The sequence below is a fragment of the Pygocentrus nattereri genome, chromosome 15 (assembly GCF_015220715.1).
Source record: "Pygocentrus nattereri isolate fPygNat1 chromosome 15, fPygNat1.pri, whole genome shotgun sequence".
NCBI classification, from domain to species: domain Eukaryota; kingdom Metazoa; phylum Chordata; class Actinopteri; order Characiformes; family Serrasalmidae; genus Pygocentrus; species Pygocentrus nattereri.
The window spans coordinates 17364470-17388448 of record NC_051225.1 but is presented as its reverse complement, the minus strand read 5'-3'; the positions used below and the strand labels follow the sequence as shown (position 1 = coordinate 17388448).

General features: G+C 46.1%; 1 protein-coding gene and 1 non-coding gene across 2 annotated transcripts in view; both read right to left on the bottom strand.

Moving 5' to 3' along the window:
* Positions 1 to 23979, bottom strand: part of ccdc102a (coiled-coil domain containing 102A) — a 120649-nt gene that overhangs the window by 42358 nt on the left and 54312 nt on the right. Inside the window, exons 3-4 of the mRNA XM_017696500.2 lie at positions 20129 to 20346; positions 17148 to 17256 (exon numbers count right to left, since the gene is read on the bottom strand). Coding sequence (XP_017551989.1) covers positions 17148 to 17256; positions 20129 to 20346 — 327 coding nt within the window. The remainder of the gene's footprint in view (positions 1 to 17147; positions 17257 to 20128; positions 20347 to 23979) is intronic.
* LOC119265312 lies at positions 18540 to 18733 on the bottom strand. The gene has a single exon (XR_005131581.1). It is a non-coding gene; the product is annotated as a U2 spliceosomal RNA (small nuclear RNA).

Sequence of the window (23979 nt, the reverse complement as noted above, 5' to 3'; positions counted from 1 at the left end):
TAGAATTGTCAGCCCATTGCAGCACAGTGTCCTTTCTATTGAAGGATTAGTTCCCCCTGTCACATCAAAGATTCAAGAGTTTTATTGTCATGTGCACAGCAGAACAGGCAGTTGCACTGTACAATGAAATGCTTACTTTGCTGTTCCTCCATTCACCATATATACTCTTAAGAGAATAACAAAAGGAAAATATAAGAATCGCTCTAAAAAACCATAGTAAAAAGTAAAAGCAAAATAAATGTACAGTATGTGCAAAGTTGAAATAAAATTAAAGTTACATGTGCGTATGTGCAAATAAGTGTAGCAGCTGTTCATAAAGTGCATCAAGTGACAGATGAAAACAGATGTAAACAGTAAACAATATTACTCTGTGCAGTAACAGATGTAAACAGTATTGTTCTAACAGCAGCAGTACAGTGCAGGTAAGGTGCAGTTGTTGAGTGCAAGGTTAAATCAGTTCAGATTGGGAGGGGGGGAAGAGGTAGTTAGTGAGGTGTTCACCAGCCTGATGGCCTGTGAATGGGGGTGTGTACTGTCCCTGATGATGTTTTGTGCCCTTCTGATGACCCTGGTGTGATAAATGTCCTGTAGTGTGGGGAAGGCTGCTCCTGAGATGGACTGGGCAGTTTTGATCACACGCTGGAGAGCCTTTCTGTCCTGAGCAGTGCAGTTTCCATACCAGACCGTGATGGAGCTGGTAAGAACACTCTCGATCGTGCTCCTGTAGAAGGTGATGATGAGGTGTGTATTGTGAGACCAGGTGAGATCCTCACTGATGTGGATGCAGAGGAATTTGAAGATTTTCACCTTCTCCACCTCTGTCTTACCAGCATACAGGGGTGTGTGTAGCTCCCTCTCTCTCCTTGGATCAACAATCATTTCCTTGGTCTTGTCTGCATTCAAGGAGAGATTGTTGTTATGACACCAGGCCACCAGCTCAGCCACCTCCTTCCTGTATGCTATCTCGTCCCCACCAGTGATCAGTCCAACGACTGTAGTATCATCAGCGAACTTGATGATGCTGGTGTTGTTCTGGGAGGACACGCAGTCATACGTGAAGAGTGTGTACAGAAGGGGGCTCAGCACACAGCCCTGTGGGACCACTGTGCTGACCGTTCTTGTGCTGGATCTGTGGCTGCCAACTCTGACTGACTGGGGTCTATCTGATAGAAAGCTCAGCACCCAGTTGCAGAGAGCAGGTGTCAGTCTGAGGGTGAGGAGCTTTTCTGAGAGTTTGTGTGGGATGACCGTGTTAAATGCTGAGCTGTAGTCAATGAAGAGCATCCTGACATAGGTGTCCTTGCCCTCCAGGTGTGTGAGGGCTGTGAGAAGGGCTGTGTTCACTGCGTTGTCTGTGGACCTGTTCCATCGGTATGCAAACTGAAGAGGGTCTATGGTGTTTGGAATGGTCTCTTGGATGTGAGTCATGACTATTCTCTCGAAGCACTTCATCACGACTGGGGTGAGTGCAACAGGGCGATAGTCATTTAGGCTGGTCACAATGCTTTTCTTTGGGAGGGGTACGGTGGTGGTTGACTTGAAGCAGGATGGCACAAAAGCTTGCACAAGGGACAGATTGAATATGTCCACAAACACATCGGCCAGTTCTGATGAGCAAACCCTGAGTGCACGCCCGGGGATGTTGTCTGGGCCGGCTGCTCTACGTGGGTTTATTCTCCTCAAGGTCCTGCACACATCCATTGATGTCACAGTGAGTGATGTGTTTCGTGTGGCCATAGTGTCTCTTGGTCGGCCAGGGTTGAGGACCTCGAGGCAAGCATAAAACTCATTTAGCTCATCAGTTAGCGTGGTGTGGCTGTTTGTAACCGCCCTGCTCGTCTGCTGGTAGTTGGTGATGTGCTGTAGTCCTTGCCACATGCGCCGGGAGTCCGTGGTGGTGTAGTAGCCCTCCAGCTTCAGCCTGTACTGTCTCTTGGCCTCTTTGATAGATCTACGCAGGTCATATCTGGACCTTTTGTAGTCTTCAGCATTGCCTGAGAGAAATGCAGCATGGCGGGCACGTAGCATGGACTGAACTTCACTGTTTAACCAGGGTTTCTGGTTGGGGTATTTTCTGCAGCGCCTTGTAGGGACAACGCTTTCAACGCAGCTGCTGATGTAGCCCATTACCCCAGAAGCATAGTCCTCTAGATCAACAGTACAGTCCTCATTCATAGCAGCAGTTCTGAATACATCCCAGTCTGTACTGTCAAAGCAGTCCTGAAGCACCAAGTCAGTTTCTTCATTCCACACTTTGATAGTTTTACTCACTAGAAGTGCTTGCTTGAGGGGTTGTCTGTATGCTGGATAGAGGAACACAGAGATGTGGTCGGACTATCCCAAGTGCGGCCGAGGCACGGCCCTGTAGGCCCCCCTCACGTTGCTGTAGACTTGGTCGAGTATGTTACTCTCCCTCGTCGGAAAGCTCACATGCTGATGGTAGTTGGGGAGGACAGTCCTCAGGTTGCAGTGATTGAAGTCGCCGGCCACAATGAACGCAGCGTCCGGGTGCGCGGTCTCTTGTTTACTGATGGTGTCATGCAGCAGCCCTAGCGCCGTCGCAGAGTTCGTGCGTGTCGGAATGTAAGCAGCAAGAATGTGCACAGAGCTGAACTCTCTAGGCAGATAAAAGGCTCTGCACTTCACCATCAGCAGCTCTAAGTCAGCTGAACAATGTTTTTCAACAGTCTTTACGTCCGTACACCACCTGTTGCTCACGTAGATGCAGACACAGCCGCCTTTGTTCTTCTCCGACGCTGCCGTGCGGTCCCCGCGGTGGACAGAGTGCGTTTCCAGCTGGATCGCCGAGTCTGGCGTGCTGTCCGAGAGCCAGGTCTCTGGCTCTGGCAGGTTATCTGAGGATAAGAGCACAGCACTCTCTGATCTCACGCTGGGTTGTTATTCTGGTCCTCAGCTCATCCAGCTTGTTTTCGAGGGAGCGAACATTAGCTAGCAACAGGCTAGGTAGCGGTGGCTGTGTAGCCCTAGCCTTTAGCCTAGCATGTATCCCACCTCTCTTGCCCCGCTTCCGCTTTGGCCGCTCTGTTCGTTGGCTGCGAGGCCGGTGCTGCTGGGCCTTGCCGGCTGGTGCCGGTGGAGTGCGAGCGTAAAAGAAAGTTGAAGTCCGAGAGACTAAAGGTAAGTTCATGATGAAGTTTACCAATCTCCAGGAGTGCCTCTTTACTGTAACTGACTGTACCGTGGATGTTCTGTACACTTAAAATAAATACTAAAGTTAAAATAAGTAATAAATAGCGTCGGTTGCAGGAGGAGCACGCAAAGACGTCTGCCACGGTGGGCGCCATCTTGGAAAAGAACCTCTGACCCCCTTTTATCAGAGGTTCTTTTAAAAGCCAGTATGGAGAGGTTGTGACCCTCTGCTGTTGTACTTTAAAGTAACTAAAAACCCTAAATAGTCCATGATAAAAAGGTGGCAGATTTTTCAGTAGTAGCTTCTTTGGATCCATTAAAAACAAGGTTCCATGTTTAGATTGCCCAGCCTCCGGAGTAAAACACAAGCCAGGGGCCTCCACACCAGGTTCCCTGGTCCACTAAGAAGTCCTTGGAGGAACTGGAGACGGAAAGCTGCAACTCTGCCTGCCAGATGCATGAGTCCTTGTCCCCCCTCCACTTTGGACAAGAACAGCACACTCTGTGGGTTCCAATGCAGCTTGTCCCAGAAGAAGTCCACCAGTGCAGCTTAAATACTGGATCTAAAGACACTAATCTTTGCCACAAAGATGATGTTGCCAAATTATTACAGATTAAGACACGTCCTCTGTAAATAGGGCAATAAAAAGGTCCACCTACAGAGTCGACCTTTGACTTTTTCAAGGAGCCCTTCCCAGTTTCTTTGTTCTGTTTGCTGATCACCCAAAAACACCCCCAAGTACTTAAAACCTTTGCTTACCCACTTCAACCCTTGTGGTAGTCTGGGTGCTCCACTCTTAACCAGTTTCCCACCAACAGAGCCTCACATTTGCTCCAATTAACCTTGGCAGAAGAAATTTTACCAAACCTGTGCACAGTGCTGATTAAGTTGTCAACATCAGAGTGATTCTTAGCAATCACAATGACATCACCAGCATAGGACGTGTCTTAATCTGTGTAAAAGAGGTTCTATTGCCAATGCATACAACATGCCAGACAGACAACAGCCCTGCCTTATCCCCCTCTGAACTTTAAAAGGAGCACTTAAACCACTGTTAATTTTCAGAATACTTTCAGCGTCACAATACAAAGCGAGAGACAGAGAGTGAGAGACAGAGAGAGAGAGAGAGATCTGTGGTCACTGTCTGACAGGTGAGGTCGAGACAGAGATGTACTTTCTTCTTCACTGTGAAAAATATAAACAAACGAGGGAAATTTGGAAATTTACACAAATTCAACAAATTCATTCCAAATTTTGAGAAATGTACAGAATTGGAGAAATTACAAATATTCCTTGGAGAGGGGCACTCAGCCCCCCTCGCTGCCAAATACATAACAACATGTCACCGCCTGAGAGACAGTGAGTAACCCCTCACAGCCCCACCCTCCTGACCACACATACACCTACTCTACTTACCCTCACCCTCCATGCCCCCACTCCAATTACCCTCATCTTCCATACCCCTACTCTACTTACCCTCACCACCCATACCCCCACTCCACTTACCCTCACCCTCCATACTCTCACTCAACTTACCCTCCCCCTCCATACCCTCACTCCACTTACCCTCACCCACAATACCCCCACTCCACTTACCCTCACCCTCCATACCCTAACTCCACTTACCCTCACCCTCCATGCCCCCACTTCACTTAACCTCACCCTCCATACCCTCACTCCACATACCCTCACCCTCCATGCCCCCATTTCACTTACCCTCACCCTCCTTACCCTCACTCCACTTACCCTCACCACCCTCCATGCCCCCACTCCACTTACCCTCACCCTCCATACCCCCACTCCACTTACCCTCACCTCCCATACCCCCACCCTCCTGACCGCACATACCCCTACTCTACTTACCCTCACCCTCCATGCCCCCACTCCATTTACCCTCACCCTCCATACCCCCACTCCACTTACCCTCACCCTCTATACCCTCACTCCACTTACCCTCACCCACAATACCCCCACTCCACTTACCCTCACACTAAATGCCCCCACTTCACTTACCCTCACCCTCCATGCCCCCACTCCACTTACCCTCACCCTCCATGCCCCCACTCCACTTACCCTCACCTTCCATACCCCTACTCTACTTACCCTCACCACCCATACCCACTCCACTTACCCTCACCCTCCATGCCCCCACTCCACTTACCCTCACCCCCATACCCCCACCTTCCTGACCACACATACCCCTACTCTACTTACCCCACCCTCCATAACCCCACTCCACTTAGCTATACTGTAGCTCACAGTCATGTTAATAAAGCTATTGTGAACTGAACTGAACAGAGAGAGAGAGACATAGAGACAGTGTAAGAGAGAGAGACAGAGAGAGATAGAGAGAGTGAGAGACAGAGAGAGCGAGACAGAGAGAACGAGACAGAGAGCGAGACAGAGAGAACGAGACAGAGAGCAAGACAGCGAGAGACAGTGAGAGAGAGAGACAGAGAGAGAGAGACAGAAACAGAGAGAGGCAGTGAGAGAGAGAGAGACAGACAGAGAGAAACAGAGAGTGAGAGAGAGAGAGAGAGAGACAGAAAGCAAGCAAGAGACAGAGTGAGTGAGACAGAGACAGCGAGACAGAGACAGCGAGACAGAGACAGCGAGACAGAGAGAGAGAGACAGCGAGAGACAGAGAGTGAGTGAGAGACAAAGTGAGAGAGAGAGAGAGAGAGAGCGAGCGAGAGCAATAGAGAGACAGTGTGAGAGAGACAGAGTGAGAGACAGTCAGAGAGAGAGACAGAAAGTGAGCGAGAGACAGAGAGAGAGAGAACGAGAGAGTGAGACAGAGAGAGACAGCAAGACAGAGAGACTTCAAGCACCTTTATTTACATTACATTACATTTAGCAGACGCTTTTATCCAACGCGACTTACAAATAATGTCAAATCTTCTTCTATTTAACATCAAACAACAGAAAAAAAAAACACACCAATCACGGCCTCCTTTACAAAGTCATTACAAACCCACCCTGATCGTCAGGCTCACAGATGAAACCCCCCACCCCCCAAACAGCAAAAAACGTGTCTACATTCTCAGTGAGGCTATAGTAGGCATATTCCAACAGGAGTCGCCTAGACACTATGCCCCTCACGATTAGAACAGGATTGGTTCCCCGCGCCCTCTGATCCTGTTCTTCCTGCTACACCAAATAGCCAGTTTCACCGCTCCATATAAAAAGTTTAAAAGAATGACTTTGTCCCTCCTTGATACAGAGTACTTTGGTCCGAAAAGAAATAAGCTCTGATCAAAGCTACCTAAAATCGTTAAACCCCACTTTCTGACTAAATCTAAAATCTGGCGCAGGTGAGAACACTGCACGAAAACATGGAACAACGTTTCAGACGTTGCTCTGACCACCAGCTCTGGAAAGTCCACCATTTCACTTTGGCAGTCCTCAACAGGTACTGTATCTAGATATTCTAGGACTGCGACAGACAGGTCAGACCTCAAATGGTCTAGTATCTGTGAAGCCAGGCGCACTGACCTGAGACCAACCATGTCTGCCAACAGTCCCGTTGTGATCCACGCTGTACCCCTCCTCACATGGCGAAGTTTACTGATTCCAGCTTCCAAGAAACTGACCCTCAGTGCACCAGAGACCTGAGACAGTGTCAGGAAAATAGAGTTGAAAAACAAAGGTTCCTCGAAGATCCACTTGGATGGAACTGCGCAGCTCTCCTTTGAAAAAGAAAAAAGCTGCCAGGCCTCCACAGCTGCTAAGTAAAAAGGAGTCAAACCTCCCAAGTCCACTGTTCCCAGCGAAAGGGAGAACAAGTGTCTGTCCAAGCCCATGTGACCAGCAAACTGTAGGAGGGCACAGGCCAGATCCAGCCAAGCATGAGGTTGGTGATACAGCAGCCGCTGCACTGCCTGTAAGCGCAAGACAGAGACTCTGGAGCAGATATCCATCAGCCCTTGTCCACCCTCCTGCACAGGAAGATACAATACTGCATCTCTCAACCAGTGCTGACCACTCCAAAAAAAATCCACCATCGCCCTCTGAATGGCATTAATCAGGTCTCCAGGTGGGTTTAATACAGAGAACTTATGCCACAACGTTGATGCTATTAGGTTGTTAGCGACAAGAACTCGCCCCCTATATGATAAGTAGCAACCATGATCATTTAAGCAACTTGGCGTGCACTTTCTCCATTAGCCCCTCCCAGTTCTTAGCCTTAACTTCCTCAATTCCTAACCAGACCCCTAAAACCTTCAACCCCTTCCTACCCCACTGTACACCACCTGGAAGTAGTGGAAGTGAGCTATTCCCTCTCGGACCACTCCATAAAGCTTCTGTCTTATCCCAGTTTTGTCTTGCTGAAGAGGCTTGTTCATAAGTTTTTAAGGACTCTGTCAAACACTTAACATCAGCATCATAACGTATCACCACTGTAATATCATCAGCATAAGCCGACAGTTTAATGGAAGTAGTCCCACACTGCAAACCTGACAGCTTCTTCCTCAGTAAACAAAGAAAAGGTTCAACTGCAATAGAGTAGAGCTGTCCTGACAGTGGACAGCCCTGCCTAATCCCCCTACTAATGGGGACTAGGCGACTTAGACTTAGACCACCTTAATCATGCAAGAGGCGCCAGTGTACAGTAATCTTACATAAGATACAAACCCCTCCCCAAAACCAAAAGCTCTCAAAGTATCAAACAAGTACTTATGAGCAACACGATCAAAAGCCTTTTCTTGATCAAGGGACAGAAGGCCAAACTGTTCTACATGTACAACTGAATCTAAAACTTTAAGTCTATACAGCATGACAGGATCTTATAATCAGTGCAAAGAAGCAACACAGGCTGCCAGTTCTTAAGCAGGCAGAGATCACCCTTCTTTGGCAGAAGAGAGAGGACAGCACACTGGCAGCTCTGTGGAAGCATATTTGCATCAAAGCTAGCTTGCAGAACACTGAGAAGATCTTTCCCAATGACCCCCCAGAAGGCCTTGTAAAAGTCCACAGGTAGACCATCAATTCCTGGTGCTTGTCCAGAGGTGAGCTGATGCACAGCTTCTGTCACCTCTTCAAAAGTTAGTGTGGTATCCAGCTCTTCACTTTGCTCTTGATCGACCTTAGGAAGTTCTGCAAGCAGCACTTCAGAGCAATACTGGTCTGTACCTCTAGCTGTCAACAAGTCAGAAAATGTTCCGCTAGCCTCCGCATCTCCAAGGGATCTGAGGTAACGGAACCATCGTCCTTCCGCAACGATGCCAAAGACTGACAATCAACAGTGGATCTTTCCAAATGAAAAAAGAAAGTAGTGGGAGCATCCATATCATTAAGAGACACAAACCGTGATCTAACCAGGGCCCCCTTTCCTTTTCATTTAAATTAGCACCTAATACCTGATGCTTTGTAGTTAATACGGTCTGTAAAGCAGGAACATTCTGATTTATCATAAGGTCATGAACTTTTACAATATCCTACTCCAACACTGTAACAACTGTCCTCAGCCTCGCTGTGGAATACAATGTAAAATTCTGACAGAAAATTTTAATCTGTACCTTCACAATGTCCCACCACCCAATCCACTTCCCCCAAAACAAATAAAAATTTTCACAAAAGCCTTTGTCTAACAAAAGTTTCCTATTAAAATACCATAAACAACTTCTACTAGCATGATAAACAATTGAGAAATTAACAGTACATAGATGATGATTAGAAAAAGAAGTTGGGCAAATATTAGACTGACAGACCCTATGTCTCACATTATGGGAGACATAAAGTCTGTCCAGTCATGCTGCATAAACCCTCTCAGCAGCAGCAACTTTTACCCAAGTGTACTGTTTGACCATGGGATATTTCTCCTGCCACACATCGATCAGATTAAACGTAGATATGACCGTGGTTAGAGCAGATGCAGACTGGGGATGTGGTTCTTCCCCATTTCTGTCTATAGTAAAATCTATTGTGCGGTTCCAGCCCCAAAACATACATGTAACTGCTTTAGGCTAAAGAATTCAGAAAACACAGACTGTTTACCCCTATCCCTCAGCCCATTAACGTTCAGAGAGCCCACCCTCAGAAAGCCCATCATCGCAGGGAATAGCAGGAGAGATCAGAGAAGAGACCAGGAAAAGTAGACAGGAGAGGCCCCTTCCCCACGTGCACTGTACTTATTAATCATACGGCCAGAACCAGCTCTAGACTTTGCAGATTTGGCCTTTCGGACCGCATGCTTTTTCAGACGAAAATGCTTTTGCCGTGAAAGAACTCCTTATCCATGCCCTCCTCCATCAACACCACCGACTCAGACTGAGACTCACTCACAAAAACAGATCCTGCGCTACACCCCTCATCACTCGTGAGAGTGAGCGAGAGACTGAGAGTGAGCGAGAGAGACAGTGAGAGAGAGAGAGAGAGAGACAGAGCGCGAGCGAGAGAGACAGCGAGAGACGATGAGAGAGAGAGAGAGACAGAGACAGATCGAGAGAGAGCAAGAGACAGAGAAAGAGACAGAGAGACAGTATGTGAGAGAGAGAGAGACAGACAGCGAGCGAGGGACGGAGAGAGCGAGACAGTGAGAGAGAGAGACAGAGAGCGAGCAAGAGATACAGTGAGAGAGAGAGACAGAGAGTGAGCGAGAGACAGACAGAGAGAGAGAGCGAGTGAGAGACAGAGAGAGCGACACAGAGACAGCAAGAGAAATGAGAGAGAGACAGAGGTAGTGAGACGGAGAGAGAGCGAGAGAGACAGCGAGAAACAGTGAGAGACAGAGAGTAAGCGAGAGAGAGAGAGCAAGCGAGCGAGAGAGAGAGTGACAGAGAGAGAAAGAGACCGTGTCTGAGAGAGAGAGACAGTGTGAGAGAGACAGAGACCGAGCGAGAGACAGAGAGAGCGAGAAAGACAGTGAGAGAGACAGAGAGCGAGCGAGAGAGAGACAGCGAGAGACAGACAGTCAGTGAGAGACAGAGAGAGAGAGACACAGAGAGTGAGTGAGAGACAGAGAGCGAGCAAGGGAGACAGCGATAGACAGTGAGAGTGAGAGAGTGAGCGAGAGACAGAGAGTGAGCGAGAGACAGAGAGAGCAAGACAGAGACAGAAAGAGAGACAGACAGCGAGCGAGAGAGACAGCGAGAGACGATGAGAGAGAGAGAGAGAGACAGAGACGGATCAAGAGAGAGCAAGAGACAGAGAAAGAGACAGAGAGACAGTATGTGAGAGAGAGAGAGAGACAGACAGCGAGCGAGAGATGGAGAGAGCGAGCAAGAGACAGACAGAGAGAGAGCGAGTGAGAGACAGAGAGAGTGACACAGAGACAGCAAGAGACAGTGAGAGTGAGAGAGAGAGAGGGACAGAGAGTGAGTGAGATGGAGAGAGAGCGAGAGAGACAGCGAGAAACAGTGAGAGACAGAGAGTGAGCGAGAGAGAGAGAGAGAAAGAGACCGTGTGTGAGAGAGACCATGTGAGAGAGACAGAGAGCGAGCGAAAGACAGAGAGAGCGAGAGAGAGACAGAGAGCGAGCGAGAGACAGCGAGACACTGAGAGCGAGAGACAGTCAGTGAGAGACAGAGAGAGAGACACAGAGAGAGACAGTGTGTGATAGAGAGAGAAAAAGAGACAGAGAGAAAGACAGAGAGCGAGCGAGAGAGACAGTGAGAGAGATAGACAGAGAGAGACACAGAGCGAGCAAGCGAGCGAGAAAGCGAGACTTTGAGAATGAGAGACAGAGAGCGAGCAAGGGAGACAGCGATAGACAGTGAGAGTGAGAGCGAGAGACAGAGAGTGAGCGAGAGAGAGACAGAGAGCGGGCGAGAGACAGAGAGAGCAAGACAGAGAGACAGAAAGCAAGCGAGAGAGACAGCGAGAGACGGTGAGAGAGAGAGACAGAGAGACAGAGAGTGAGAGCCAGAGGGAGCAAGACAGAGAGAGACTGAGAGACAGAGAGAGAGCGACAGAGAGCAAGCAAGAGATACAGTGAGAGGCAGTGAGAGAGAGAGTGAGAGACAGACAAAGAGAGAGCAAGAGACAGAGAGAGCGAGACAGAGACAGCAAGAGACAGTGAGAGAGAGAGACAGTGAGAGACAGAGAGAGAGAGAGAGAGCAAGACTGTGAGAGACAGTGTGAGAGAGAGACAGAGAGTGAGCGAAAGACAGAGACAGCGAGAGACAGCGAGAAACAGTGAGAGTCAGAGAGTGAGCGAGAGACAGAGAGAGCGAGCAAGAAACAGAGAGAGAGAGCGAACAAGACAGAGAGAGAGAGAGACAGCAAGAGACAGTGTGAGAGAGACAGTGAGTGAGCGAAAGAGAGCGAGACAGAGAGACAGCGAGAGAGTGAGCGAGAGACAGAGAGAGAGCAAGCGAGCGACAGCGAGAAACAGTGAGAGAGTGAGAGAGAGACAGAGAGAGAGCAAGCGAGCGAGAGACAGAGAGCGAGAGAGAGCGCGATAGAGAGAGCGAGAGAGAGAGCGAGGGGGGGGGGGGGGTGTTAGTCCTTCAGTCACACATGCATGAAATTCTCTCATCTCTGTACCGCCTGTTCAGAAGCTCAGAAGCCTTGTTTCCATGTTTCTGTGCCAGCGAGAGAGAGGGGGACAGTGTGAGAGAGAGACAGTGTGAGAGAGAGACAGAGAATGAGCGAAAGACAGAGAGAGAGAGACAGCAAGAGACAGTGTGAGAGAGACAGTGAGTGAGCGAAAGAGAGCGAGACAGAGAGACAGCGAGAGAGTGAGCGAGAGACAGAGAGAGAGAGAGTGAGAGAGACAGCGAGAAACAGTGAGAGAGTGAGAGAGAGACAGAGAGAGAGCAAGCGAGCGAGAGACAGAGAGCGAGAGAGAGCGCGATAGAGAGAGCGAGAGAGAGAGCGAGAGGGGGGGGGGGGGGGTGTTAGTCCTTCAGTCACACATGCATGAAATTCTCTCATCTCTGTACCGCCTGTTCAGAAGCTCAGAAGCCTTGTTTCCATGTTTCTGTGCCAGCGAGAGAGAGGGGGACAGTGTGAGAGAGAGACAGTGTGAGAGAGAGACAGAGAATGAGCGAAAGACAGAGAGATCGAGACAGAGAGAGACAGCGAGAAACAGTGAGAGAGTGAGAGCGAGCGAGAGACAGAGACAGAGCGCAAGCGAGCGAGAGACAGAGAGCGAGAGAGACAGCGAGAAACAGTGAGAGAGTGAGAGAGAGACATAGAGAGAGCAAGACAGAGAGAGAGACAGAGACAGTGAGAGAGAAACAGAATGAGTGAGAGACGGAGAGAGAGAGAGGGAGCGGGAGAGCGCGAGACAGTGTGAGAGAGAGACAGAGTGAGCGAAAGACAGAGAGCGAGACAGAGAGAGACAGCAATAGAGACAGCGAGAAACAGTGAGAGTGAGCGAACGACAGAGAGAAAGAGAGAGCAAGTTAGCGAGAGACAGAGAGCGAGAGAGAGAGAGAGCGAGAGAGAGACAGAGAGCGAGAGAGAGAAAGCGAGAGAGGGGCGGGGGTGTTAGTCCTTCAGTCACACATCCATGAAATTCTCTCATCTCTGTACCGCCTGTTCAGAAGCTCAGAAGCCTTGTTTCCATGTTTCTGTGCCAGCGAGAGAGAGCGAGACAGTGTGAGAGAGAGACAGAGAGTGAGCGAAAGACAGAGAGAGCGAGACAGAGAGAGACAGCGAGAGAGACAGCGAGAAACAGTGAGAGAGTGAGAGTGAGTGAGAGACAGAGAGAGAGAGAGCAAGCGAGCGAGAGACAGAGAGAGAGAGAGAGAGAGAGAGAGAGAGAGAGAGAGAGAGAGAGAGAGAGAGGGGGGGGGGGGGGGGGGGGGGGTGTTAGTCTTTCAGTCACACATCCATGTAATTCTCTCATCTCTGTACTGCCTGTTCAGAAGCTCAGAAGCCCTGTTTCCATGTTTCTGTGCCAGTCGGTCTACAGTTTTTATTTCTCCTCCTGAATCTCCCTGCTCAAACAGTGATGTCTCAACAGACCTTCAGAGTTTCATCTGGCAGCTTGTGGTCCTTTAACTCATCTCACAGCTGGAGCATCTGAGCAACAACAATTTCCACCATGTTTCCCTGTAAGAGCGATTTCCACACAGCGGCCCACACCTTAGTAGACGATGGCCGAGCCTCAGCAATTAACATGCTCGGCAGGCTCTGCGCTCACACAGCTGGACTGAGCTGTGGCAGCTTGTGTGTTATAGCTTCATGCTCATCTTGGCTACTGTGTCTCAGTTAGATTAACACCACTTTCACACACTGCTCCTCCGTATTCCCACCACCTGCTAGCATTTCCCTAATGACCGCTGTTCTCTTCACTGAAAATCCCAAACAAGAATAGTCAAAACAGGCAGCCCAGAAACTAAAGCTCCTGTTGATTACAGGTGGCTGTAGCTGTGATCGCTAAAATGAACCCAATGACTGCAGTGATTACTACACGATCAATGACACATGTAGCTCAGGATCTGATTCACCTTGAGGCACTACAGTCACAATTCAACACACTCACAATATTATGAATAAAATTTGAATAAAAATAAATATCTGCTCTGATATACAAGCTCAGTATCAGCACCAATACTAACTGGAGACAGCACAGGTCCGATCCTGGGTATCAGCACCAAAATCAGCAAAATCATCTGGTCTGAAATTTCTGGCGAGGTGAAAAGGTGAATTTAATCTAGTGCTCTAAAAACTATCCTGGAACATCTTGAAACAGTACACACTAGCATCATTTTTTCTCAAGCTGTTGTCTTTCTGTCTGTGGAGTAGTAGAGTATTTGAGTAGATTGTGTATAATATCCTACTTTTACATCATCTCAATCAACGCACTTCAATACAAAGCAATTCATTTAATGCCTGATAGTTTTTAAAGAAAAAAATGTTTTTGTTACTGGTATTAAAATGGAGGTTTTGTGTCGTCTCTAACATTAACATTATTAAATGGATACTGATCAGGTGCAAAATGACCCACAGCCGATACGGGTTCTTATTCAAGGTCATTATAAAAGTATGGTAAAATTTTATTAACCTATTTTATGAACTATATTAAATTCAGAATGGCCAATGTCAATGCATTACTGTCTCTACTACCATACATTAGTCTCTACTGTAAATTTATGTTTATGTTCTTTGGCTTAACAGACCAGTGACACTGAAGCAGTCCTCTGCATTGGCTGATGTGTTGCTGTGAGAGAAAAGTTGGATCAGTACATGGACTGTATCCATTTTATTGCACAACTGACCATATAAACCTGTGTGTGACGATTGAGTACTGATATGGATGGAAGGTATTGGTGTGGCTAAATTTTACTGACAACTTTTAAGTAATGTTTAAATAATGCAGTCGTGTTAGCATAATTTACAGAATGCTGCTGATGTTGTTCATCTACAACGTGACGGTCACATTTTTGCATGGTAACGTTTTTGTGCTGCAATGCCCTGATACACCTCTAGAAATCACTAGTCTTATCTGTTGTTACAGATTCTGGTGCATTTTGTAACTTAACGCGACATAACACTGCCTATACTGACCGGTAAGGCCTTACAGATGACACACAAACTAAGCATCCACGTTTTAGTTGAAATGAAGGGGTGATTGATTTTTAAAATAGGGCTGCAACAAAAACAAACCTGCAGGAAACAAACACACCAACAAATCCAGCTACTGTGTCCCTCTGAAAAGCTCAGTCTCGCCATGCAGAGCGAGCAACTACTTGCACTTGCTTGTTTTAAATCTAAACAATAAAACCCACTGTACTAAAGTGAATATGCACATGCAGATAGCCAATCAGAACGCAACTGAATGATAACACAGTCTCGTTTTTGACGTCTCCATATTACATTTTTTGGCTTGTAGAACTTGTGCTCTGGTACATGGCTTGCACCTCTACCTTATACACCAATCAGGCATAACATGTTTCTACACTCATTGCCGCTGCTGTGTCTGATCCACTTGTACCAGCACAACACAAACCAACACACCACCACCACATCAGTGTTACTGTAGTGCTGAGAATGACCCACCACCCAAATAGTACCTGCCCTGTGAGGGTCCATGACTACTGAAGAACAGGGTAAAAGGGGGCTAACAAAGTATCAGAGAAACAGATGGACTACAGTCTGTAACTGTAGAACTACAAAGTGCACCTATATAGTAAGTGGAGCTGATAAAATGAACAATGAGCATAGAAGCAAGGAGTGTTATGCCTGATCTGTATTTGCTGCTCCTTCTTTTACAACATCCTTTCTATCCGAAAGATAATAGCTGCCAGTCCGTTCACATAAAGTCTTCCCTTTGTGCACTGAAATGGGCCAAGAGTGCCTCCTGGTGGTAAATGACCAAATCAATTGAAAATGCTGACAGCCACATAGCTTGCTTAGCTCTCTGTTAGATGCCCAAGTCCCTCTTTGTGCGTACGTGTTTGAAGTAACCACTGCAGGTATGACTGTGTGGGCACACTGTACAGTAGACCTTAATCAGGCAGGAACATGAGGGGGAAAAGGGCTTTGATGTAAGGCTTTGAAGGTCACTGGGACAGTACAGACAATACCATCTCAGACAAACCAAGCATTAGTCTGTTGATTAGAAGCTGATTAGTGTCAAAATGGAGATTAAAGATGGAGTAAAGCTAAAAGCTGTAATAAAAAGGCCAATCATTTAATGGTCTTTTAACAGAATAATGAGACCAACTGAAATTTCCTCATGAAATGGCCCTCTTTTTGTTGATTTGAGGGTCAAGACAAAGCCAGTCAATTGCCTCATTTCAGAGATACACTATATTGCCAAAAGTATTCACTCACTCATCCAAATAATTTAATTCAGGTATTCCAATCTCTTCCATGGCCACAGGTGCATAAAAACAAGCCCCTAGGCCTGCAGACTACTTCTACAAACATTAGTGAAAGAATGGGTCGCTCTCAGGAGCTCAGTGAATTCCAGCGTGGTACTGTGATAGGACGCCACCTGTGCATCAAGTTCAGTCGTGAAATTTCCTCACTACTAAATATTCCACAGTCAACTGTTAGTGGGATTATAACAAAGTGGAAGCGATTGGGAACGACAGCAACTCAGCCACAAAGTGGTCGGCCACGTAAAATGACAGTGCGGGGTCAGTGGAAGCTATGGCGCATAGTGTGCGGAGGTCGCCAAGTTTCTGCAGAGTCAATCGCTACAGACCTCCAAACTTCATGCGGCCTTCAGATCAGCTCAAGAACAGCATAGAGAGCTTCATGGAATGGGTTTCCATGGCCGAGCAGCTGCATCCAAGCCTTACATCACCAAGCGCAATGCAAAGCGTGGAATGCAGTCGTGTAAAGCGCCACCACTGGACTCTAGAGCAGTGAAGACATGTTTCTCTGTCTGGGAATCCGATGGACGAGTCTGGGTTTGGCGGTTGCCAGGGGTACCGTACTTGTCTGACTGCATTGTGCAAAGTTGGGTGGAGGGGGGATTATGGTGTGGGGCTGTTTTTCAGGAGTTGGGCTCGGCCCCTTAGTTCCAGTGAAAGGAACTCTTAATGCTTCAGCACCAAGAGATTTTGGACAATTTCCTGCTCCCAACTTTGTGGCGACAGTTTGGGGACGGCCCCTTCCTCTTCCAACATGACTGCACACCAGTGCACAAAGCAAGCATCCAAATGACATGGATGAGCGAGTTTGGTGTGGAAGAACTTGAATGGCCTGCACAGAGTCCTGACCTCAACCTAACAGAACACCTTTGGGATGAATTAGAGCAGAGAGCCAGGCCTTCTGTTCAACATCAGTGTCTGACCTCACAAATGCGCTTCTGGAAGAATGGTCAAAAATTCCCATAAACACACTCCTAACCCTTGTGGAAAGCCTTCCCAGAACAGTTGAAGCTGTTACAGCTGCAAAGGGTTGGCTGACATCATACTAAACCCTATGGATTAAGAATGGGATGTCACTCAATTTCATATGCATGTGAAGTCAGACGACCGAATACCTTTGGCTATATAGTGTATTTCTCCAGGTAATCCTGAAATACTGACAAACTGAAATTTTCTTTAAGAAAAAAGAAAAGCCTCACTGATCATCTGCAAAATCTTACCTGTTTAAGAGCCTCTTGTTTGCTCTTGTTCAGCTCCTCATATTTCAGTTTCCACTGGCTCAGCTCAGCTTCCAGCTTCTCAATACTTTTGCTGAGCGCATGTTTATCCCTGAAAAAACAAATAAACTGCATTACATGTACAGCAGACAACAGTACACAGCTACACAGTTCTACAGTTCAGAAAACAGCCTGCTGGAATTTTCTGGATTTGTGCATGAATATCCATTTTTTTTTTAATCTTATTTAAAGAATAAAGGTCACTGGTAGAAAATGTATATGAACTGCACAAATAACAGCTCTTTTGAGAAAAAAAATAAATAATTGGGGTTGAATATTCCAGTCAAGGACAACTTCAGTTATCTTTTCTTTCCTTGTCACAGAATAATTCTTGTCAAATACAATATAATATGTCCTAATCAATAAGCTTCCTTGCAAGATCAGTGCAACTGCAGAACCCCAAACACACTGCGGAACCCCAAACAAGAGAACGGCAGTGTCTGTGACACTCGAAAGAAGTTTGGTCATAAGTCATGACAACTTCCCAAAACACAGTTGAGTAAATCAATCAGAAAGAGTCCTGACCTCACTAAACGCCATGGTGTGATCTGAAGCAGCTCAAGAAAGATTTCCAAATAAAAAACAAAACATCATTAAAAAGAAAAACTGACCAAAATGCTTGTGGCAATGCAGGGTCACCAGCTTTTAGTCCCCCCTCAAAAACCTCCCTTTGGTCTCAGTTAACAGGGCAGAGTCAGTATGTCTGGTAGTTCCTCCAACACGAACAGCAAGGCTAGTGTGACTCGGCCAAAGTGTGTCAGACAAAACGTAACAGTTGAACTTTGTATAACCCTGTGCTTCTGAAGCTGTGGACCACTGGGTGGAGCTCAGGGACGAGCAGAGTAAACAAAATACGATGACATGAGAACCAATTAATCATTATAATAACAGTGTGTATAATAATAGTGTGCCTCTGACTGGATGTGCTGCAACTGTAAACCTAGCTCTTGTGCGAAGCAATGCCAAAAGATATATGACTGCTAATGGTGCCCCCTTCTGGAGAATCTGCAGCTTGCACAATTGGAGTAAGTTCCGTGATATTAAGATTAAGATTAAGTGACCCTTATTAGTTCCACAACGGGGAAATTTCACCTCTGCATTTAACCCATCCGTGAAGTGAAACACCACATACACTCTAGTGAGCACACACACACACACACACACACACACACACACACACACTAGGGGGCAGTGAGCACACTTCCCCAGAGCAGTGGGCAGCCCAATCCGCAGTGCTGGGGAGCAGTTGGGGGTTAGGTGTCTTGCTCAAGGACACCTCAGTCATGTGCTGTCGGCTCTGGGGATCGAACCTGCTGGTTCCCTAACCTTCCAGCCCATGACTGCCCATGTATTTACGGAGGTACTGCAATACCAGGTCGATGCGTGGAGCGGATGGAGCAAGCCCCTCTTCCGTCTCCCTGTTCTAAAAATCAATTTAATATGTAGTCCTCATATAGAGGATGCATCAGATATTAAACTGATAAGAACAGATACTACACTTGATCTTAGCCAAAAGGCAGAGAAGCGATATGCTTCAGCGATATGCAGTCAAAGAATATGCTTCAAAAGCAGTCATGATTCCATGTTTGCAGTCAGGATGCTAAAACAAATAAATATATATTCTATTCCTTAAAAAGCTTCTTATGATGGTGACATACATGTTGTGGCAATAGCCATTACAGCTTTTTTCATATGGTCTATGAATTTACATGACGTGTAGTGAAAATAGTTAATAAAATAAAATAAAATAAAATAGTACATTTTAAATATATTTTACAGGCTAGCAGTTTAGGATGTCGTTTTAGGCTGTAAATGGGTGTGTTTTGTAACTGGCTGTTCGGCTGAGTGGTTAAATTACTCGTTCCACCAATCTAATCACTTCACTTTGGTGCTGTTCTGGTCATTACAATCCTGAATGATGTGTTTATCACAAAAACTTCCCAAGATAGCAATAAAAATATGGTTTATTTTGCAGCCAAACTCCACAAAGTTTATAAAAAATTAACATCTGTGAAATCATAGTGCTGCATGACACTGAATGCATAATTTTAAAGCCTCCAATTTTTTTACACATCAGGTTCAAATTGAATTTTTCTTGTAGATTAATCAAACTAATCTGACTACCACTAATCTCACTACTAATCATTTTTCATTAGTTAATTTATGTCTTATTGTTTCTTTAGATTTTAGTTCAATTTCAGTTAGTCATCAGTAGTTACATTAATGACTATGTAAAGGGGGGATTAATAGTTCTAGGTTTGTTTTTATGTTCTGAAATATAGTTTTAGCTTAGTTTTAATTTAGTTCTTGTTTTAGTTTTTAGTATTTTGATGAATAGGTACCTGATAAATAACACTAACCTGTACTTGGTAGAATAACACTAACACAAAAGAAGACTGGCTCATCTCAAGTACATTTTTCCTTAAAGACAGTCAAACACAACACAGCTCAGCTTTTAAACTCTAACTGAAAGAAAAAAAAAACTAAATAGTTTTTTTAATCAGCAATTCTATTTCATTTTAGTTAGTTTTGGACATTTTAGTGTTGATTTAGTTTTTGTGTTTTCCTTTTCTAACAGGTATTTTCATTTGTAGTAACAGTTTTAGTTAACTAGTTAGATAACATGCTGAACAGGCATATTTAGGTTATTAGTTACTTTTATTAGTTAACCTCATATTCAAAAGTTTTATATTGATATGGAGATTAAATCTGAATTTGAAAATGAGAGATGTTAAGCTAATAACAGTAATAAACACTACAAGTTCTGACAATAACAAATGAATTTCATTTTCAGCCACTGGATCGTTTTGGTATCAAGGACTTTGACACTATGGTAAGTAAACAAACAAACAAACAAACAAAATGTATAATGATCAACAACCTGATCAATCTAAACCATACAGAAGAGGAGAGAGACGTCTTACTCGCGCTCCTTCAGCAGAACTTTCTGGGATTCGTCCAGGCGGAGCTGGAGGGCATTGAGTTTGGTGGAGTCCTCCTCCAAGCTGCTCAGGTCATCCCACATCAGCCTGTTCCGGTCCTGCCGGCTGAGAGCCGTGCGCAGACTGCTGGCACTGCGCGCATCCCACGAGTCCGGAGACTCCGCCTTGGCCCTCAGCAGAGCTTCCAACAGCTGCAGCTCCTGAGAGGCAGCCGAGACAAGAAAGGTTGAGATGTGCACAAAGAAAGGACAGTGGCGCTTTTAATTACAGTTGAAAGAAAGAAAATATCAGAGAAGGAATTATTGACCAGTCTTTAAACAACTGAAACAGATACTGCAGCACATTGCACTGACCACTCCATGTCCAAGACTTGCATCATCACAATAATGTTTCCAAAGGAAGGAAACCCAAGGCGTCAGACAAAGAGCTCCAGATTTACTCTCCCCCTGACAGAAAAGGCTTTTTTCTATAACGTCCATATTACATTTATCATATTATGCCTCGTCCTCATTTCCTGGAATGAAAGAGGTTTACAGGCACTTTGGTGCCGTAATCAAAAGCTGCTTTTTCAAGTCTAATCCCCGTCTCTCTTCTCCCCACAGCAGAGATTATATATCAAAAAGAACGGCCTCGGGAGAAAGACAGAGAACAGAGAGCACACCGGCAGTTTCCCGCAGTCTCGTCGGAAGCCCTCACAGTGACTTGAACGATGAGTGTGACACATGATCTGAGCCACCAGAGGGCAACAGAGGAGAACATATGTAATTAGCAACGCAGAGTTGCACATGTGGAAGTACTCAGCATGTTTGTGTGTGAAGCTCGACATGGAGAGGCAGGAAATGGGATAGCATGAAACAAGCTTGTGAGCCCGTCTGGCCCTGCAGCGCCTGTTTATTCAACAAAGACCAGTTTTCACTAAGTACACATGCCCAGAAGGGCTGTAGCTAATTTTTTGTTGCATGAACAGCAGAAGCTAAGCTAAGGCCAAAAAGGTACCGCCTACTGACTTGCACACAGGCGAACATCCATTTTGCGTGAGCTCCTTAAGGTCAAGCTTGACACTGACAGTTATTTGAATTCTCCACTGCTCACCTCCAGCAGAGAGCTGGAGAGCTGACGGTTTCGGTTTGTACCTGCCACCAAACAAAAAAAAAAAACCCACAAAAGAAAGCAGGCGCCTTCTGCACACAGCAGACTGAAACACATCATGGTTTTCCTGAAAGAGCAATTAAAAGCACATTAGTGTAAAAGCAGGGTGTGCTTAGGCGACAATCTGTGGCTAGGAATGTGAGGGAGAGGCTGCTGGAGTAGTGGGATTTGACTTTCATGCTGCAGACCCCTGGCTGTTTCCCCAGGGCTGAAACAGAGGGGGGGGTGCGGGGGGGATTCCAATAATAGGACAAAAGAAAAGAAAGCCGCCCAACAGAACATGCAGAAACCCAGGTAATGGGAAACCGGTGAAGCACAGCAGAGCACACAAATCAGATCTGCTGCTGACCCATTTACTGCTCTACCTTCCTGCTTCTCTTTGTCCAGAATGGCTTCACCTTTAATACGCCTGGTCTGGTAAACTCTGAGATGCCTGGACTGAACTCCAAATCCAATCCCAATTTTTCAAAGATTTTCATTCTTTATTAGTCTAATTAGGGTTCAGATTTCTCATTGGTCACGGATTTTCATTTCTTGTGTCCAAATATATCAAAAACGAAACTAGGGTTCCACAGTGAAGCAGCAATATCACTTTTAAATGTTTATTTTAACATGAATATTTTTTTTAATGTTTTTATACACTGCTCAAAAAAACAAATGGAACACTTAAACAACACAATATAACTCCAAGTAAATCAAACTTCTGTGAAATCAAACTGTCCACTTAGGAAGCAACACTGATTGACAATCAATTTCACTTGCTGTTGTGCAAATAGAATAGACAACAGGTGGAAATTAGCAAGACACACTCGATAAAGGAGTGGTTCTGCAGGTGGGGAAGAAAGACCACTTCTCAGTACCTATGCTTTCTGGCTGATGTTTTGGTCACTTTTGAATGTTGGTGGTGCTTTCACATTCGTGGTAGCATGAGACGGACTCTGCAATCCACACAAGTGGCTCAGGTAGTGCAGCTCATCCAGGATGGCACATCAATGCAAGCTGTGGCAAGAAGGTTTGCTGTGTCTGTCAGCTTAGTGTCCAGAGGCTGGAGGTGCTACCAGGAGTACACCAGGAGACGTGGAGGAGGCCGTAGGAGGGCAACAACCCAGCAGCAGGACCGCTACCTCCACCTTTGTGCAAGGAGGAACAGGAGGAGCACTGCCAGAGCCCTGCAAAATGACCTCCAGCAGGCCACAAATGTGCATGTGTCTGCACAAAAGGTTAGAAACCGACTCCATGAGGATGGTATGAGGACCCAACGTCCACAGATGGGTGTTGTGCTCACAGCCCAACACTGTGCGGGACGCTTGGCATTTGCCAGAGAACACCAGGATTGGCAAATTCGGCACTGGCGCCCTGTGCTCTTCACAGATGAAAGCAGGTTCACACTGAGCACATGTGACAGACGTGACAGAGTCTGGAGACGCAGTGGAGAGTGATCTGCTGCCTGCAACATCCTTCAGCATGACCGGTTTGGCAGTGGGTCAGTAATGGTGTGGGGTGGCATTTCTTTGGAGGGCCGCACAGAGCCCTCCATGTGCTCGCCAGAGGTAGCCTGACTGCCATTAGGTACCGAGATGAGATCCTCAGACCCCTTGTGAGACCATATACTGGTGCGGTTGGCCCTGGGTTCCTCCTAATGCAGGACAGTGCTAGACCTCATGTGGCTGGAGTGTGTCAGCAGTTCCTGCAAGATGAAGGCATTGAAGCTATGGACTGGCCCGCCCGTTCCCCAAACCTGAATCCGATTGAGCACATCTGGGACATCATGTCTCGCTCCATCCACCAACACCACAATGCACCACAGACTGTCCAGGAGTTGGCGGATGCTTTAGTCCAGGTTTGGGAGGAGATCCCTCAGGAGATCCCATCAGGATCATGCCCAGGCATTGTATGGAGGTCATACAGGCACGTGGAGGCCACACACAATACTGAGCCTCATTTTGACTTGTTTTCAGGACATTACATCAAAATTACATCAGCATGTAGTGTGTTTTTCCACTTTAATTTTGTGTGTGACTCCAAATCCAGGCCTCCATTGGTTAATAAATTTGATTTCCATTGATGATTTTTGTGTGATTTTGTTGTCAGCACATTCAACTTTGTACAGAACAAAGTATTCAATGAGAATATTTCATTCATTCAGATCTAGGATGTGTTATTTGAGTTATTTTTTTGAGCAGTGTATTTAAGGCTGAATCAAGAAAATATTCAACCAACATCATGATTATAATATAAAACCATCTACAGAACTCATACAAACCTTTGGCATTAGGATAACAATATATGTCTCCAGGTTTGTGGACACACCTTGTTATTAGTTAACAATCAACACAAATACACACACAGCCTTTACAAACTTCATATCTCATCATGCCTCTTGCCAAGTGTGGGCTAGAGGGGTAGAAAGCCCCCAGCACTGGGCTAAGGAGCAGTGGAAAGGAGGTCTTTGGAGTGTCCATCAAATACCTCTGGATGCGTTATAAAGAAATAATCATCCAACTTTTACCTGACCTCACTAACACTTTTGTGGCTAAACTCAATCAAGTCTTCACAGCAATGTTCCAAAAGCTTTTCCAAAGCAGTAGAGGCTGCTGCTGCAGCAAAGGGGGACAAAACTCTTTTTCAACACTCTTGATTTTGAGAGAAACACTGGAAGAGCAGATGTCCAACAAATGCTGGAC